The 13,691-nt window shown below is 49.9% G+C and overlaps 6 protein-coding genes across 6 annotated transcripts; 3 read left to right on the forward strand and 3 right to left on the reverse strand.

The window, feature by feature from the left end:
- Window positions 1-594: 594 nt before the first annotated feature.
- On the reverse strand, window positions 595-2,172 carry M438DRAFT_361575 (uncharacterized protein; the record flags this gene model as incomplete). The annotated part of the gene is made up of 2 exons (XM_029907519.1): window positions 595-2,048; window positions 2,108-2,172. 2 exons carry the CDS (start codon window positions 2,170-2,172, stop codon window positions 680-682), a joined length of 1,434 nt encoding a protein of 477 aa, XP_029764389.1. The 3' UTR covers window positions 595-679.
- Window positions 2,173-4,284: 2,112 nt separating this feature from the next.
- M438DRAFT_79713 (uncharacterized protein) lies at window positions 4,285-6,204 on the reverse strand. Its single transcript, XM_029910326.1, has one exon. It carries the CDS (start codon window positions 6,077-6,079, stop codon window positions 4,478-4,480), a length of 1,602 nt encoding a protein of 533 aa, XP_029764390.1. The 5' UTR covers window positions 6,080-6,204; the 3' UTR covers window positions 4,285-4,477.
- A 126-nt stretch (window positions 6,205-6,330) lies between these two features.
- On the forward strand, window positions 6,331-7,210 carry M438DRAFT_361577 (autophagy protein 16). Its single transcript, XM_029907520.1, has 2 exons — window positions 6,331-6,435; window positions 6,486-7,210. Exons 1-2 carry the CDS (start codon window positions 6,351-6,353, stop codon window positions 6,950-6,952), a joined length of 552 nt encoding a protein of 183 aa, XP_029764391.1. The 5' UTR covers window positions 6,331-6,350; the 3' UTR covers window positions 6,953-7,210.
- A 238-nt stretch (window positions 7,211-7,448) lies between these two features.
- Window positions 7,449-9,314, forward strand: M438DRAFT_288247 (DnaJ-domain-containing protein). The gene is made up of 2 exons (XM_029901653.1): window positions 7,449-8,117; window positions 8,173-9,314. Exons 1-2 carry the CDS (start codon window positions 7,562-7,564, stop codon window positions 8,916-8,918), a joined length of 1,302 nt encoding a protein of 433 aa, XP_029764392.1. The 5' UTR covers window positions 7,449-7,561; the 3' UTR covers window positions 8,919-9,314.
- Window positions 9,315-9,624: 310 nt separating this feature from the next.
- M438DRAFT_341850 (putative aspartate transaminase) lies at window positions 9,625-12,009 on the forward strand. Its single transcript, XM_029904603.1, has 2 exons — window positions 9,625-10,115; window positions 10,470-12,009. Exons 1-2 carry the CDS (start codon window positions 9,915-9,917, stop codon window positions 11,550-11,552), a joined length of 1,284 nt encoding a protein of 427 aa, XP_029764393.1. The 5' UTR covers window positions 9,625-9,914; the 3' UTR covers window positions 11,553-12,009.
- A 26-nt stretch (window positions 12,010-12,035) lies between these two features.
- Window positions 12,036-13,677, reverse strand: M438DRAFT_257184 (uncharacterized protein; the record flags this gene model as incomplete). Its single annotated transcript, XM_029899729.1, has 3 exons — window positions 12,036-12,167; window positions 12,216-13,481; window positions 13,531-13,677. Coding segments are annotated over 3 exons (1,545 nt in total), but the record flags the coding sequence as incomplete, so codon positions are not given.
- Window positions 13,678-13,691: the final 14 nt, after the last annotated feature.

Raw genomic sequence — 13,691 nt, forward strand, 5'->3', positions numbered from 1 at the left:
CTTATACCGCTACCCTACCTGTCGAAAAGGCGAGAACTTGGTAGTGAATGACTAGAAAGAATGTACGGTCTTTTAGAAATTCTGCTTTTAGAACTATCTTTTTGTCGACAAGGAAATCGATGCCGCTACGCAAACTTCCTCATTCCTTTCCGATCTTATGTCACTCCGAGCGGAAAGCTTTGTTGATATGGCTTGAAAGCTAGACATTGGTCGCTCTTTCTGGTTGCAGACATCCTTCTCCTGACGGCGGAGCTACCTGGCCTAATATCGTCCGGGTGCCAGTCAAACTTCTTTGCGAGAGACAAACAGCGCAAATCTGAATCACGTCTTTGTCAAAAGTAGATCTCCATCGCGATCGCTGACTTGGAAACTCCGAGATTACTCTGTTTTGAAGGAGCACCACTAGCTCCATCGCACCTTCCACCAAATAAATGCTGATCAATTTGCAGAGAGACAATCACCAAATCCAAATTGTTATACAGACTTCCCCTTAGAGCGAGAGAACAAAAGAGAAGAGATGTTTCGATTGTGTAATGTTACAAAAAAAAAGAGTAGCGAGAAGCAATTATCCATCGTTCATCGTCCCTGAAGAATGCCCCATTGCCCGGCTTAGTCCTTCTACTGTCATTCCCGTTGCGCGTGTAAGGTCATCACTAATTTGCTCTCGCGTTCTCCCAGTCTATTCGATGACTCTTGGTTGTCCGTAATCCAGTTCGTACTCTGCCAGCCCATGGTCTTCGTCTCCAGTCAACTGCTTCCTCTTCTGTGCCAGGAACTTGTCTAAAGCAGGTCGCATAGCTGTAGGACCCCTGATATCGAATCCGCCACGGAACCATAGGGTCGGCTTCCCGTATCCACGCTCATCCAGGTCATGCTCATCAAATTCCGAGACGCAAAGGAAGACTAGCTTGTCAAGAGACAAATTATCTCGGATCCATGATAACAGCTGGACCCATGAGCCCGCTAACGGAAGATCTTGGAAAGTCACCTGCTTCAGAGTCTTCTTGTGCAGGCCCAGAAATTTGAGGAGATCTGCCTCGCGAAAAGTCGTGATGTTCAGCTCTAACTGGACAAGTTCGTCGGAACCGATCGATTCAAGAATACGTGCGACCGATGCAAGCATTGACAAGGATGATCTACTTAACCCACTTTCTGCATCCTGGCCAAATTCCAGGTAAACTTTCTGCAGTCTGTTGGCGAAAGGAAGTGTTGCCTCGAGAATCCTGTCCAGACCATCTTGCAATGGGCCCGGGTCGAGATGCAGGTGGATTTCGGTCAACGCAGTCAGGACTTTGGAAGCAATGCGCACGTTGGATAGATCTGCGCATGTGTCGTAGTGATGAAAGTCCCATGCCCCGATGTCCAAACTTGAGATCTCGCATTCACTTGCATCGGAGGCTTCTAGCATCAGCAGAAGGGTGGAAGAGACGTCTTTTGCAGCCATGAAATTACTCAAGCCATTCCCATTAGAACAGATAAACTGGGTGAGAGCTTTATGATAGCCCATTGGATAAGGGCCGTTATGATCGATGCCTACTGTTGTAAGGGCCATCTTGACAGCGTTTCTATATTGCCGAAGTAGGCTACACGCTTCTCTGACGAGTTTCGAAGCTTCGCCGGTCTGTTGTAGACTTTGCTCCTGCTCATACAATTCCAGGAAGAAAGTCATCTGTTTCCTTGCCTGAGTCATAGCCACCAGGTCTTTGTCGGTGAGCGAGGTCCTTAGCCTGTAGTGGATGTCGTCGAAAAGCCTAAGGCTGAGTCTAGAAGACTCGAAAGCGATACCGCGCACATGAGGACCAAACAGTGGATGTTTGCAGATCTCGACAAGTGCTTCGAGGCTGTATCGATTCATCATGACATGAGGCTCGCTGAGGAACTTTTGGGCGAGTTCTTTGGTGGCTGGAGCATAGAAATGTTTGCAGGTCAGGCGAAGGTTGGAGATAGGCTTTGCGTGATCGTGGACAGCGACGTAATTGCATATCCTTGCGATGATCTCGTTAGGCATAGAGAGTAAATCCGGTGACACTCTCGTCGTGTTTGACATGCTTTATCAACAGACCGTGTCAGTACACTTTTCCGTGGGGCGCGTGGTAGAAGCTCTTACATGTTCGACTTCGCAGATGCGGAGGCGCCGTTCCAAGAGTAGATTGACGATGTTGTCAAGGACATTGCCCAAAGAGAATTTCAGCGACGAGGGTATGCGTCGGATGAGCGAAGAGAAGTAAGATGCGGCGCTGAGTGATGATGATGAGTGATGATGAGTGATCAGTCGATGGTTCCAGTGTAGAAGGAAGGTTGTTGATGTTGTCAGCTTTGTGACTGTCACGATGTGGATGCGCGTTGAACGAGCAAAGCAAAGTGACGTGGGAATTGTTGTGCAAACTAAAGAAGGAAGTTGCGTTGTGCGCACGCCGCAGACCAAGTGGAGCGGCGCTGAAAATCGGTGACCGGCCAATTGGGAGGAGAGCGGAGTGCCGATAAATCTGGTAGGGGTGAGATTAAACAGGGTAGGAAGATGTGAGGAAGATTGTGTTTGATTGTGTAGAATGCAAAAGAGCAGAGAGGCGATTAGATATTTGACCTTTCCATCCTTGGGGTCTTTCTAACCTTTTGTTCATGCTTCGCCAATTTCTTGTGGCCATCTAGGCTGGGATCTCGTCCTCTACCTCCTGAATCTCCTCAATCTCCTCGGATTCTTCTCTCTCTCCTTCCTCCTCGTCGTGAAGACGCTTGTCGTCGGCTGATCTCTTCTTCTCAAGAATCTCCATCAAGCCCAAGCGGACTTGTTCTTCTCCTTGCAGTACCTCAGGGCAAGCCCATTTGACCGGGAAGTCCCCGCCGTTCTCATCGTTGGAAGCATTCTCATCTATGGTGCCTAGGGCCTTTAGCTCGAGCTTTTCGAGATGGAGATTGGCACCAATCCATTCGAGAAGTTCATCCCAAGAACCAGCCATTACAAGGTTTGAGAAACTCAGCACCTTGATTGTGGAGTTGTGACGGTCTAGGAATATGCGGAGGTCATCTTGTTCACAGATAAACCCTTCGAGTTTAACTCGACGCAAAGTATCCGAATTGACCGAATCGAGTATGTTGGCAATCTCTTGTAGAGAATCACCGGCATGGAGTATCCTCTTGTCGTTCACCAAGGATGTGGCACTAAGCTCAAGTGCAGAGATAGACTTTGCCAGGGGAAGAATCTTGGCCAGATCTTCCGAGTATCGCTGAGCACCAGCGCTTCTAAGGTGAATTCCAAACGACTCCAATCCAGCAAAGACGTCGCTGGCTGTAGAAATCGCACGCTCGATGTGCGACTTAAGCTCAATGAAATTCTCATAGCTAGGGACATCAAATTCAAACTGGTTGATTCGACAGCCACTGCGCTTTGCAGCATCAACGAGCATGCGTAGTGCTGACATTGGTTTCAGATGAGAGGCCTCGTTCTGCCATACTGTTTTTCGGTCGTTTGGGAGTTTGCCAAGGCCTTTGCCGTCGCCAATTGTCGAGTACTGCGAAGTCACAGCAAGGTATGCCACCTCTCCGCGTCGTGTTTTGATGCATTCGAGTGCCTTGGCGAGAAGATTGACAGCGAGGCCCCCGTCATCTAGGATCTCGTCTTCCTCGAGTGCCTCCAGCAGCCCCTGCAGCTCGTTTCCGTGCTTCTTCATGCTCTTGATGTCTCCATCGGTGATGCTGGCCTCGAGTTTGCCCTGGATCCTTCTGTAGGTATCTGGGCCCAACCGGAAAGCATCGAGAGTAACTCCGTCAACGTAGGGGCCGATGATAGGATGAGCGCATATGTCGACGAGTGCTTGGAGACTGTAGGTGTTGACCATGACATTTGGTATGGTGAAGAATTTCTTTGCGAACTCCTTTGTAGCTGGCACATAGAGATGTTTGCATGTAAGGCGGAGGAATTTCAGCGGATGTCTGAATATTTCAGGCCATTCCCTGCCTTCAGTTTGAGCGCAGATCGTAGCAAGAACCTCATTGGGCAGCGAGAGCAAGTTGGGCGGGTGATCCATGTTCGGAGGCATGCTGTCAAGATGAAATGTCAGTACAGTTCTGCACAAGACTCTCTTGGATGACTTACATTGTCAGGCGCGCGGGAGCGAAGTATAGTATGGGGGTCAAAACGAGGTCGCGAGCAGGTTGATGTGTCGTCCAGGTCGAGTTGCGCGAAGTAGAGCGTAGCAACAGAGATGCGCGTTGGATGAGCGAAGGAAAGTTGGGATGGCGATTGCGTGTGAACAGGATATTGAGTTGCGCGTAGACAAGTGACGCGGTATCGGAAGTGAAGGTCGTTGGAGTGGAAGGCAATAGTGACCCAAGGAGATAAGGGAAGAAGTGAGACTGGACCGCGGAAGAAGTCTCTCTTCGCACACGACTGCATTAATTCGAAAAGCATCTTGAATCGCTCCAACTTCAATGCCTCCAGATTTGTTCACGGGAGGAGGCCAATCTCTGACTTTGCTCTTCAATCTACATTGCCATCGCCGAAACGCCCAAGACCATCAGCGCACCAGTTGTCTATAAAATCTTGCTCCGGAAGCCCTGACATGGCTGCAAATGTGGGAATCTCTGTGTCTGTCGAATACGGATTTCCCTCGAGCATAAACAGCTTCTTCAACCTCTTGCCCTCGTCGCATAGATCGGTCAATCCTGATTGAATTTCACTCTCGCCCTCCAATTCAAGATTGCCTACATGCCACGGTACCCTCGAATTCCAAGACCTCAATCGTTGTTCCTTCAAAACTGCGTAGATCCCTCCGATGAGAACGCGCTTCAAAGTGAGCTCGTCTCTGACCCAAGCGAACAATTCTCTCAAAGGACCATCTTTGGCCCAGTCATCGAAGATCATGATGTTCGTGATATCGATTTCTCTGAGTGTGCCTTTATGCCTTGCCAGAAAATCCTTGAGGTCGTTTGAGGACGTCACAAAACCATCCAGCTTTAAGGACTGGAGTTTGGGTAGATAAGTGGGGCGAAGAAGGTGGCCAAGATGCTCGCATTGGTAGTCGCGATGTTGAACGTGGCAGAAGGTATGGAAGCTCATCTGGGTGGTGTTCCTCACATGAGCGAGAAAGTGTTTCAAACAGCCTACAGTCTCAGGATTGTGATATGCGCCATCGATCGTGATAGAGGTGTTGCGTATACCACAAAGCAATTTCGTCTCATCAGAGCTCAAAGGCAAGCCAGAAAACGATTCTAAGCCGTTTGCATCACAATGATGTATGTCCATGCCTGTGACGTTACAGCCAGTCTTGCTTGCTGCCCGTATCAGATATAGAAGAGCAGGTGTACAGTCAGCGTTATCATAGTCTAAGCCACGTCGTACTTCAAACAAGGGATCCATGATACTTGCATTATGGCCAATAGGCGGTGCATGTGCCTGTGCCTCTGTCTCTGCTTCTGCTTTCTCGGACACGCCGTAAATTTCAGAGACCAGGACGATAGGTGTCTGGTAAGTGGCCAAGGACTTGAAAGCGGTACTCAGAAGCTCGATGGCTTCTCCAGAAGACCGAAGTAGGGCATCTTCCTCGACGATGCTCTTGATGTCGGCGTGAACTCGTGGATTCAACCGCAAAAGATTCGGATAATAGCGCAGATGGGACGCCACTGTTTTCAGGAAGCGATTTGTGTTTCTGGCCTCTCGAACGAACTGCGGAAAAGCTTGCAGCCGAACCTTGCGGACATAGGGACCGAAAATAGGATGTTCACAGATGGAGATCAAGGTCTGCAAGCTGTAGCGGGACATCATGATGAAAGGCTCGGATAGATAGCGTTTGGCGAATTCGGGAGAGACTTGATTGCATAGTTGTTTGCAAGTGGAGCGAAGCCTTGAGAGAGGACGCTCTTTAGGGAAAGCATCGTCTGCGTGACGAGCAATCCTCTCGACCAGTTCTGTGGGCAATGGAAGCAGAAAAGACGGCTGTTCGTTCATGTCCTCGGAAGGATATCTGGTCGGCATACTCATGGTAAGAAGGGAGGGAACTTGCATGTCGTCGTTGAGTTGGAGAGGAATTGAAATCAACAGATTGCAGTTAGACGGCCTCTTTTTATAGGCGCTCATGGCCATGTTTGTCAACTTCCACCTGCAAGAGACATTTGATGGACCCAATGAAAATTCACGATCACTATCCCGGCAATTTGGTCCATTTGAGACAGCATGCTTCCATATGCTTGCGATGGTGATGAGAACAGAAATGACATGTCGAAGACAGGAAAGTTGACCGCAAGATGCACATTTGGCTTGGCGCTGTCACATGTCAAATCGAGAGTCGCTCGTCATGCGCAGCATCTCCATCTTCTCTCTTCGATCAAGTCAAGCATAAACACAACCATGTGAAATGGCCGACTGGAGCACGCGCTATCTCGCGGCTCTCGACGCCCGCGACAGACGCGAATCTACTCATAAATCTTACATCGATGCCTGTATGTCTTCACCCTCGGACCCGCCTCGATCCTCGTTCTGACGCCTCTAGTCACCCGTCTGGCCGATCGCAAAAGCGTCGCTGTCACCTCGAACATCTCCGGTACAGCTTCTGGACTATCGGATCAACGTGGCAGCGATGAGGTCAATCGCCTTCGACAAGACCTGACCACGACACAAGCCGCCCGGTCGTCCCTGCAAACCCAACTCCAGACTCTCCAAGCTTCGACAACGTCTCTGACTACGGCAAACACAACCTTGACTCAACAGCTCACCGCTACACATCGACAACTCGCCGCCCTTGAGCGGAAACTGAAAGACCGCGATGAAGAGCTGCGTGAGAAGAAGAAGCTGGTCGAAGATGTGCAGGACGAAACTGTTGCCTTGAACATGGAGTTGAATGCTATGGAAAGAGAGAAGCAGAGATTGAAGGGGGAGAACGCTGAGCTGGTCAGACGGTGGATGGAGAGGATGCATGTGGAAGTCGACAAAGCCAATAGGGAAGGTGGCTGGGAGTGATTTTCAACCTGGAACAAAAGAGCAAGGTTGTGAGGCTACTATTGGTCAGCAGGTTGTGACTATGAAAAGGCGAAAGCGAACGGCGAGCGGAGGGATTGAACACGGCCATGAAGCAAAAGAAGAGAGAAGGGGTTAGATACTGCACCCTGATGCACCGCGGAGCCGTGAAATAATGTCCTGGCACAGTATCTTACCCTGGAGAATGGCCAGCTTGTGATGTATATGTAGCCAAGATTTCATACGAGGCTTTGAGATGCTATTCACGATCAATTCAATGTCCTCGGATCTTCTCGTCACAATCCAAAGGAGATATCTACTGGTGTCATTATGGTCGAATTATGTATGCACAAAATCAACAGGGAAAAGACGATGAGATTATGGCGGCTTGCAGCGGCTCCGCAAAAAAACATCGGCGACGCTGTGGACCGTGACGTGCATGAACTTTCCGAAACTGCCAAACTGCCTTTCGCTTTCTGAGTGAGACGCTTACAAGTTGCAACACAAACACCAGTTGCATATCGACTTGATTCTGTCTAGCGACCACATCTTTTTCTCCTACCGCTCTATCACATTCTCTGTCCTCTACAGGACACCAACAACACCGCAATCATGTCGACCGAAATCGACCTCTACGAGATATTAGAAATCAGCCGCGATGCTACAAAAACCGAAGTGAAAAAGGCCTACCACAAGGCCGCTCGCGTCCACCACCCAGACAAGGTCCCCGAAGCCGACCGCGCTGCCGCAGACGACCGTTTCAAGGATATCCAACAAGCCTACGAGATCCTCAGTGATGACCAGACCAGAGAAATGTACGACATGCACGGCATGGCCGCCTTTGAAAAGGGTGGTGCAGGAGGAGGTGCTGGACCAGACTTGGACGATATCTTGGCGCAAATGTTTGGACAGGGTATGGGTGGCATGGGAGGAATGGGAGGTGGTTTCGAGGGTATGGGTGGCATGCCGGGAATGGGTGGAATGGGAGGCAGAGGGCCCAGAAAGAGCAAGAACGAGATGCAGGAATATGAGGTTTCGCTCGAGGAACTGTACAAGGGCAAAACCACACGCTTCGCTTCGACGAAAAACGTCATCTGCCAGAACTGCAGTGGCAGTGGTGGTAAAGCAAATGCTAAGCCGAAGAAGTGTGGAACTTGCGATGGAAGAGGTATGCGACGTCTCTCCAAATTCACCCTCCATCATGATACTAATCTAGGCTGCAGGTTCAAAGATCGCCCTTCGCCCCGTCGGCCCCGGCCTCGTCACCCAAGAAACCGTCGCCTGCTCCACCTGCTCAGGCCGCGGCTCCTACTTCCCCGACGACAAGAAATGCAAAAAATGCAAAGGTGTTCGCACAATCTCCCAACGCAAAATCCTCGAACTCTACATCCCTCCCGGCAGTCGTCAAGGCGATAAGATCGTTTTGGCAGGTGAAGCAGACCAAGTTCCCGATCAAGAGCCTGGAGACATTATATTCGAACTGGTCGAGACACCGCATGACGTTTTCCACCGTGCGGGTAGTGATTTGCAGGCCGAGTTGAAGGTTACACTTGCAGAGGCCTTGACGGGATTCAACAGAGTCGTTCTGAAGCACCTCGACGGCCGAGGAATTTCACTACATGTCAAGCAGCCTGCAGGTCGCATCTTGCGTCCTGGTGAGATCCTCAAGATCTCGGGCGAGGGTATGCCCATCAATCGTTCGGATGCCAAGGGCGACCTTTACCTGATCGTCGATGTGGTGTTCCCTGAGGACGGCTGGTTGAGAGACGAGGCTACCATCAACAAGATCAGAGATGTGTTGCCGAAGAGCAAGGAGGAGGAAATCACAGCCGAGGAAGTCGATGAGGTGGATTGGGAGGTCGTCAGTGATATGGAGGACTTTGGTGCCGGCTCAGGAGACCCGAGAGCGGCTGAGTGGGAAGACGACAGTGAGGAGGAAGGTGAGGGAGCTCAGTGCCAGCAGCAATAAGCTCGTGGAAGAGAGGAGGCAATGCCGCGAAGACGAAGACGCAAAAGTTACGAAGGAGGATAGACACATTGACGATCATATCAAGGAACGGCCTTCGCTGACGGAGAATTGGACAATTGGCGTACATGAGAGAGGGAAGCTCAAAATCTGCTCCTTGCTATTAGACACTTGTATATTGGAACGCTCTACTCCATCATTGCTCATCTTCTGACAAGTTTCACGGTCAATATATCGTCGGAAGGATTGAGTACTTCTCACCATGATGACACTCATCCTAACAGGAGCCTAGCTGCAATCATGTAATCAAGGTGTTTTCTTCGACGCACCTTCCTCTCGAGCATTGCCGGCTAGCTGTTGCCAATTCATGGTCACGATACCATCTTCAACCCCCTCAATCCTTCTCTTCGTTTTCTTGACACACCGTCATCATATCTCATCGCACACTTATCTTCCATATCGTATCTTTTGCTTGGTATCTATCAATTCCATCAACTGATGTCGCAACGAAGGCGGATACGGACCGCTTCCGTGTCGTCAATTGTCGTCGATTCTCGTTTTCCCGCCCAACTCCGGCTTCCGACAACGGACTTTTTACCCTTGTGCCTTGCATCAGTGTGCATGAGTGTGCATATTCCCCGCAAAGACCTTCCCAAATTGTCGATATCAGAAGTTTGTGCTTGCGAAACCGGTGCAAATGACAGCGGCGAAGCATGAAAAGTTTTGGACTCAACGGCTCCTCGTCGCCGTCTTGGTCATTTGAGGATTGATAGGAGTCATATTCGGTTCTTCTCTCATATATACAACTATCTGATCCGTCCTCTGGAGAGTCACAATTGATATATCACTGATCTGCTGCATCTGAACTTCCCGGTTTTCTTCACTCACATATCTTTTTTTTCATCTTCACTGAGGAAATTTGTTGCACTCTATCCTAGAACTTTCAGCATCTACCTACTCAACATAATCAACACTACACAACAACACAACACCGCAATCATGGGCTACACTCGCGAAGAACTGCCCGTTCATACGAAGAGCAACTCGCTCTTCAATCATCTGGAGACCATGCCTGGCGATCCCATTTTTGGATTGATGTCGCAATACGCAAAGGATCCTGCAGAGTTCAAGGCTTCTCTTACCATTGGTGTCTACAGAGATGAGGATGGCAAGCCTTGGGTTTTGCCTACGGTTAAGAAGGTGTGTTATTGAATCTCCTCTTCACCTTTCTCCTTGTTCTTCTTCACTCTGTGTTTTTCAATTCTTTGCTGCTGGTATGTTGGTGTTCGGGGGCAATTTTCGATGGTCTTGAGTAAGAGGTGGAAATGGTGGAAGGGGTATGATTCCATGACATCTTGTGGTGAATTGAGCAACACAAAAGAAAACCCTGTGATCACGCAAAGAACAGGGAAGAGGAAGCATTCACGTCATTGAAAGAAGGACAGATAATGAGACCTATGGTCCCTCATCTGTGCCTGTTGTTCTCATCGCGCAACTTCACTTATATCCGTACTTTTGAAAGATGTCTCCCTCGATGCTAACCTTCCTACCCAGGTTGAGAAGATGATCGCAGAAGATGTGGCCACAAACCACGAATATCTTCCCATGGAAGGTCTCGGTGCTTTCGTAGAGTCAGCACGCGACCTCCTCTTCGGAAACCCCTCTCCTGATCTCACTTCCCGTATCGGTTCCCTCCAAACCATCTCCGGAACCGGTGCCGTACACTTGGGCGCCCGCTTCTTGAACGACAGCCTTCAACCCAAACGCATCTGGGTATCCGACCCGACATGGGGAAACCACCACGCCATCTTCGACATCGCCGCCCCCGATGTCGAACAGAAGATGTACCCCTACTACGACGCCGCAACCTGCAGCTTGAACTTCTCGGGCATGATGTCCACACTCGAAGAACAAGCCCAACCCGGAGACCTTATCCTGCTCCACGCATGCGCCCACAACCCCACCGGAATCGACCCCACCAAAGACCAGTGGAAGCAAATCGCCGACCTGTGCGAGCGCAAACACCTCTTCCCCTTCTTCGACTCGGCATACCAAGGCTTCGCCTCCGGCGACGTCGACGAAGATGCCTGGGCCGTCCGCCACTTCGTCTCCCGCAACACCCTCGAACTCGTCGTCGCTCAATCCTTTTCCAAAAACTTCGGTCTGTACGGTCAACGTGTCGGTGCTTTCCATATCGTTACTTCTTCCCAGGAAGCAAGGGATAAAGCACTCTCCCACCTCATCTACCTCCAACGCGCCGAAATCTCCAACCCACCCGTCTACGGCGCCAGAATCGTAGCTTTCATCCTCCAAAACGCCTCCCTCAGACGAGAATGGGAGCAAGATTTACTCATCATGTCCGGCCGCATAAAAACCATGAGGGCTGCTCTTTTCGGTGAATTGCAAAACCTAAACACACCGGGTAATTGGCAACATATCGTCGATCAGAATGGAATGTTTTCGTACACGGGACTTTCGGAAAAACAGGTGCTGGCGTTGAGGAAGGAACATATCTACCTCCTTACTTCTGGTCGTGCTTCCATCTCTGGCCTCAACGGTGAGAATGTTGCTCTGGTGGCAAAGGCTATTGATAAAGTTGTCAGGGAGACTGGTGATGCGCCTGCTTCTGCTGTTTAGAGAAAGGTGGTTTCTGGAGCGGCGGTACGTGGTTGGGACAGCAATGATGATGATTGGAAATTTTGTGCATGTATATATAAAACTTTTGCGCTTTTCTTGGTCGTTTTTCGTTTTTAGACGGGATGGAAATTATAGACAAGGACTTCTTTTCTCTTTTCACTTGCGATAATGAATTGGACGAGAAGATTGTTGCACACGCGATCTGGGCATGTGTTGAATATTTTTAATACTCCTGGTTCAGGACAGTGGGTGGGTTGTGCGGGAATTGGGTGAGTTGTGCATCAGGGAAGTGGTTGAGTTGTGTAATAAGGAGGAGTCTGAGTAGAATTTCGGACACAACATGCATTCATACGTTTTATACCGATTCATCACAATTCAGATATCAGAAAAGAAGAAGAAGAAGAAGAAGAAGAAGAAAAAGAAGGAGGAGATCTCGTCATCAAACTTATCATACAGAAGATATTGTTACACAAGAAAAAAGCTTCACACCTCAAGTCTCCTCCAACACTCTTCATGCCCAAGCACAGCCATGACCTGCGAACTTCCAGGCCCCGGACGTCCAAAACAGAGTTTTTCTCTCAGGTAATGGTGCAAATGCTTACTCCATTCTTTCATCTTGGTTTTATCCACTTCGCCGTCTACAGTCGCGCGTTGTTGGATGACCTCTCCTATCACCTTGGCGTATTCGGCTATGGTGGCATCGAGTCGCGTCTTGATTTCCGTGTAGGTGGGTGCTGAGATGATAACGTCTTTCGTGACAGTTTGGTCGAAGTTTTTCAAAACGTCCATGGCTGCGGTGTGGAGGTCTGATTTGGAAATTGATGTGTCGGGTGACGGTGAGGCTGGTGGTAAGGTGGTGAAGAAATAGGCGTTGCGCTCGACATACGAGCTTGGGTTTTCATATGTTTTGGCATCGATAAACAGGATTTTGGTCATGTAGATTCGCAGATCTTGAGTCGCTAATGCTCGGGAATTGGGATAGGCAGTGCGGGCGGCTGATTCGAGTAGATCGAGTAGATTCTCGAATGACGGGTCTGCGGTCGAGGACTGCATGGCGCGCTCGATGATGATCTTGGCGTGGTTCTTTTGGAGATACCATAGTTTGTCGAACGAGACGATGGAGTTTCCCTTGGTGAATTTCAAGTCGAAGAGATCGATCAACTTGTTCATCTCCATGACATCGTCACGAGTCGGGTTTCGCCAACCGAGCAAGGCGAGGAAATTGGCCAGACTCTCGGGCAGGATGCCATGTTTTGTTTTCAAGGCGCCAATATCGGTATCAAAATTACGCTTCGAGAGTTTTGCTTGATCTTTGTCTGTCAACAGGCCAACATGAGCAAAAGCTGGCGGTGTCCATCCAAAGGCATTGTAGAGAGCAGCATGCAGCGGTGTCGAAGACATCCACTCAGTACCACGAATCACATGAGTGATCTTCATGTAGTGGTCGTCGATGACATTTGCAAGGTGATATGTCGGGGTTCCGTCGCCCTTGAGAAGAATGACACCTTCCACGGCAGCTCTTTGCGGCAGGGTCTTCTTAGACTCGAGAGAGACTTTGCCGTATACAAGGTCAGACCAGCTGGGAGCCTTGTCGGGCTTGCCGAAGCGGACGGCGTGTTTCTCATTACGTGCTCTTTCGGCTGACTCCTCCAGAGGTATACTGGCGCAATCGCTGTGGCAGCCGCCAATGGCAGATCCCACTAGTGAAGCATCCACATCGACAGGTGCCTGGGCGGTAGAGCTGCAGAAGCATCGGAAGGCGGCTTTGGATTCGACGAGTTCCTGGGCGTGTTTCTGGTAGAGGGGAGTTCTTTCAGACTGCTTGTATGGACCGTATGGGCCGCCGACTTGTGGGCCTTCATCCCATTGTATGCCAGCCCATCTCAGGTCATCGCACAGCCTTTGCTCTGCATCAGGAACCAGTCTTTTCTTCTCCCATCAGCTCTTGTATTGTGTGATCTGATTCATCAATCCTCACCTGGTCCGTGTCTTCTATCCTGAGCAGAAATTGGCCTCCGGTCCTTTTGGCGAGCAGATAATTGAAGAGAGCCGTACGTAGCGATCCAAGATGTAGGTAGCCGGTCGGCGAAGGAGCGAAACGTGTTCGTGCTGGTCCAGAGGGAAGTAATTCACGGGTCG

This window comes from Aureobasidium pullulans (genome assembly GCF_000721785.1).
Source record: "Aureobasidium pullulans EXF-150 unplaced genomic scaffold scaffold_2, whole genome shotgun sequence".
Taxonomy (NCBI): Eukaryota; Fungi; Ascomycota; class Dothideomycetes; order Dothideales; family Saccotheciaceae; genus Aureobasidium; species Aureobasidium pullulans.

What these genes read in the sequence shown, in the direction of transcription:
- M438DRAFT_341850 (XM_029904603.1), top strand. Translation starts at nt 9,915, where the DNA reads ATGGGCTACACTCGCGAAGAACTGCCCGTTCATACGAAGAGCAACTCG. An exon ending in TTTTGCCTACGGTTAAGAAG is followed by an intron (nt 10,116 to 10,469) that starts GTGTGTTATTGA and finishes CTTCCTACCCAG; the next exon opens with GTTGAGAAGATGATCGCAGA.
- M438DRAFT_361577 (XM_029907520.1), top strand. Translation starts at nt 6,351, where the DNA reads ATGGCCGACTGGAGCACGCGCTATCTCGCGGCTCTCGACGCCCGCGAC. An exon ending in TAAATCTTACATCGATGCCT is followed by an intron (nt 6,436 to 6,485) that starts GTATGTCTTCAC and finishes TGACGCCTCTAG; the next exon opens with TCACCCGTCTGGCCGATCGC.
- M438DRAFT_79713 (XM_029910326.1), bottom strand. Translation starts at nt 6,079, where the DNA reads ATGGCCATGAGCGCCTATAAAAAGAGGCCGTCTAACTGCAATCTGTTG.
- M438DRAFT_288247 (XM_029901653.1), top strand. Translation starts at nt 7,562, where the DNA reads ATGTCGACCGAAATCGACCTCTACGAGATATTAGAAATCAGCCGCGAT. An exon ending in TGGAACTTGCGATGGAAGAG is followed by an intron (nt 8,118 to 8,172) that starts GTATGCGACGTC and finishes TCTAGGCTGCAG; the next exon opens with GTTCAAAGATCGCCCTTCGC.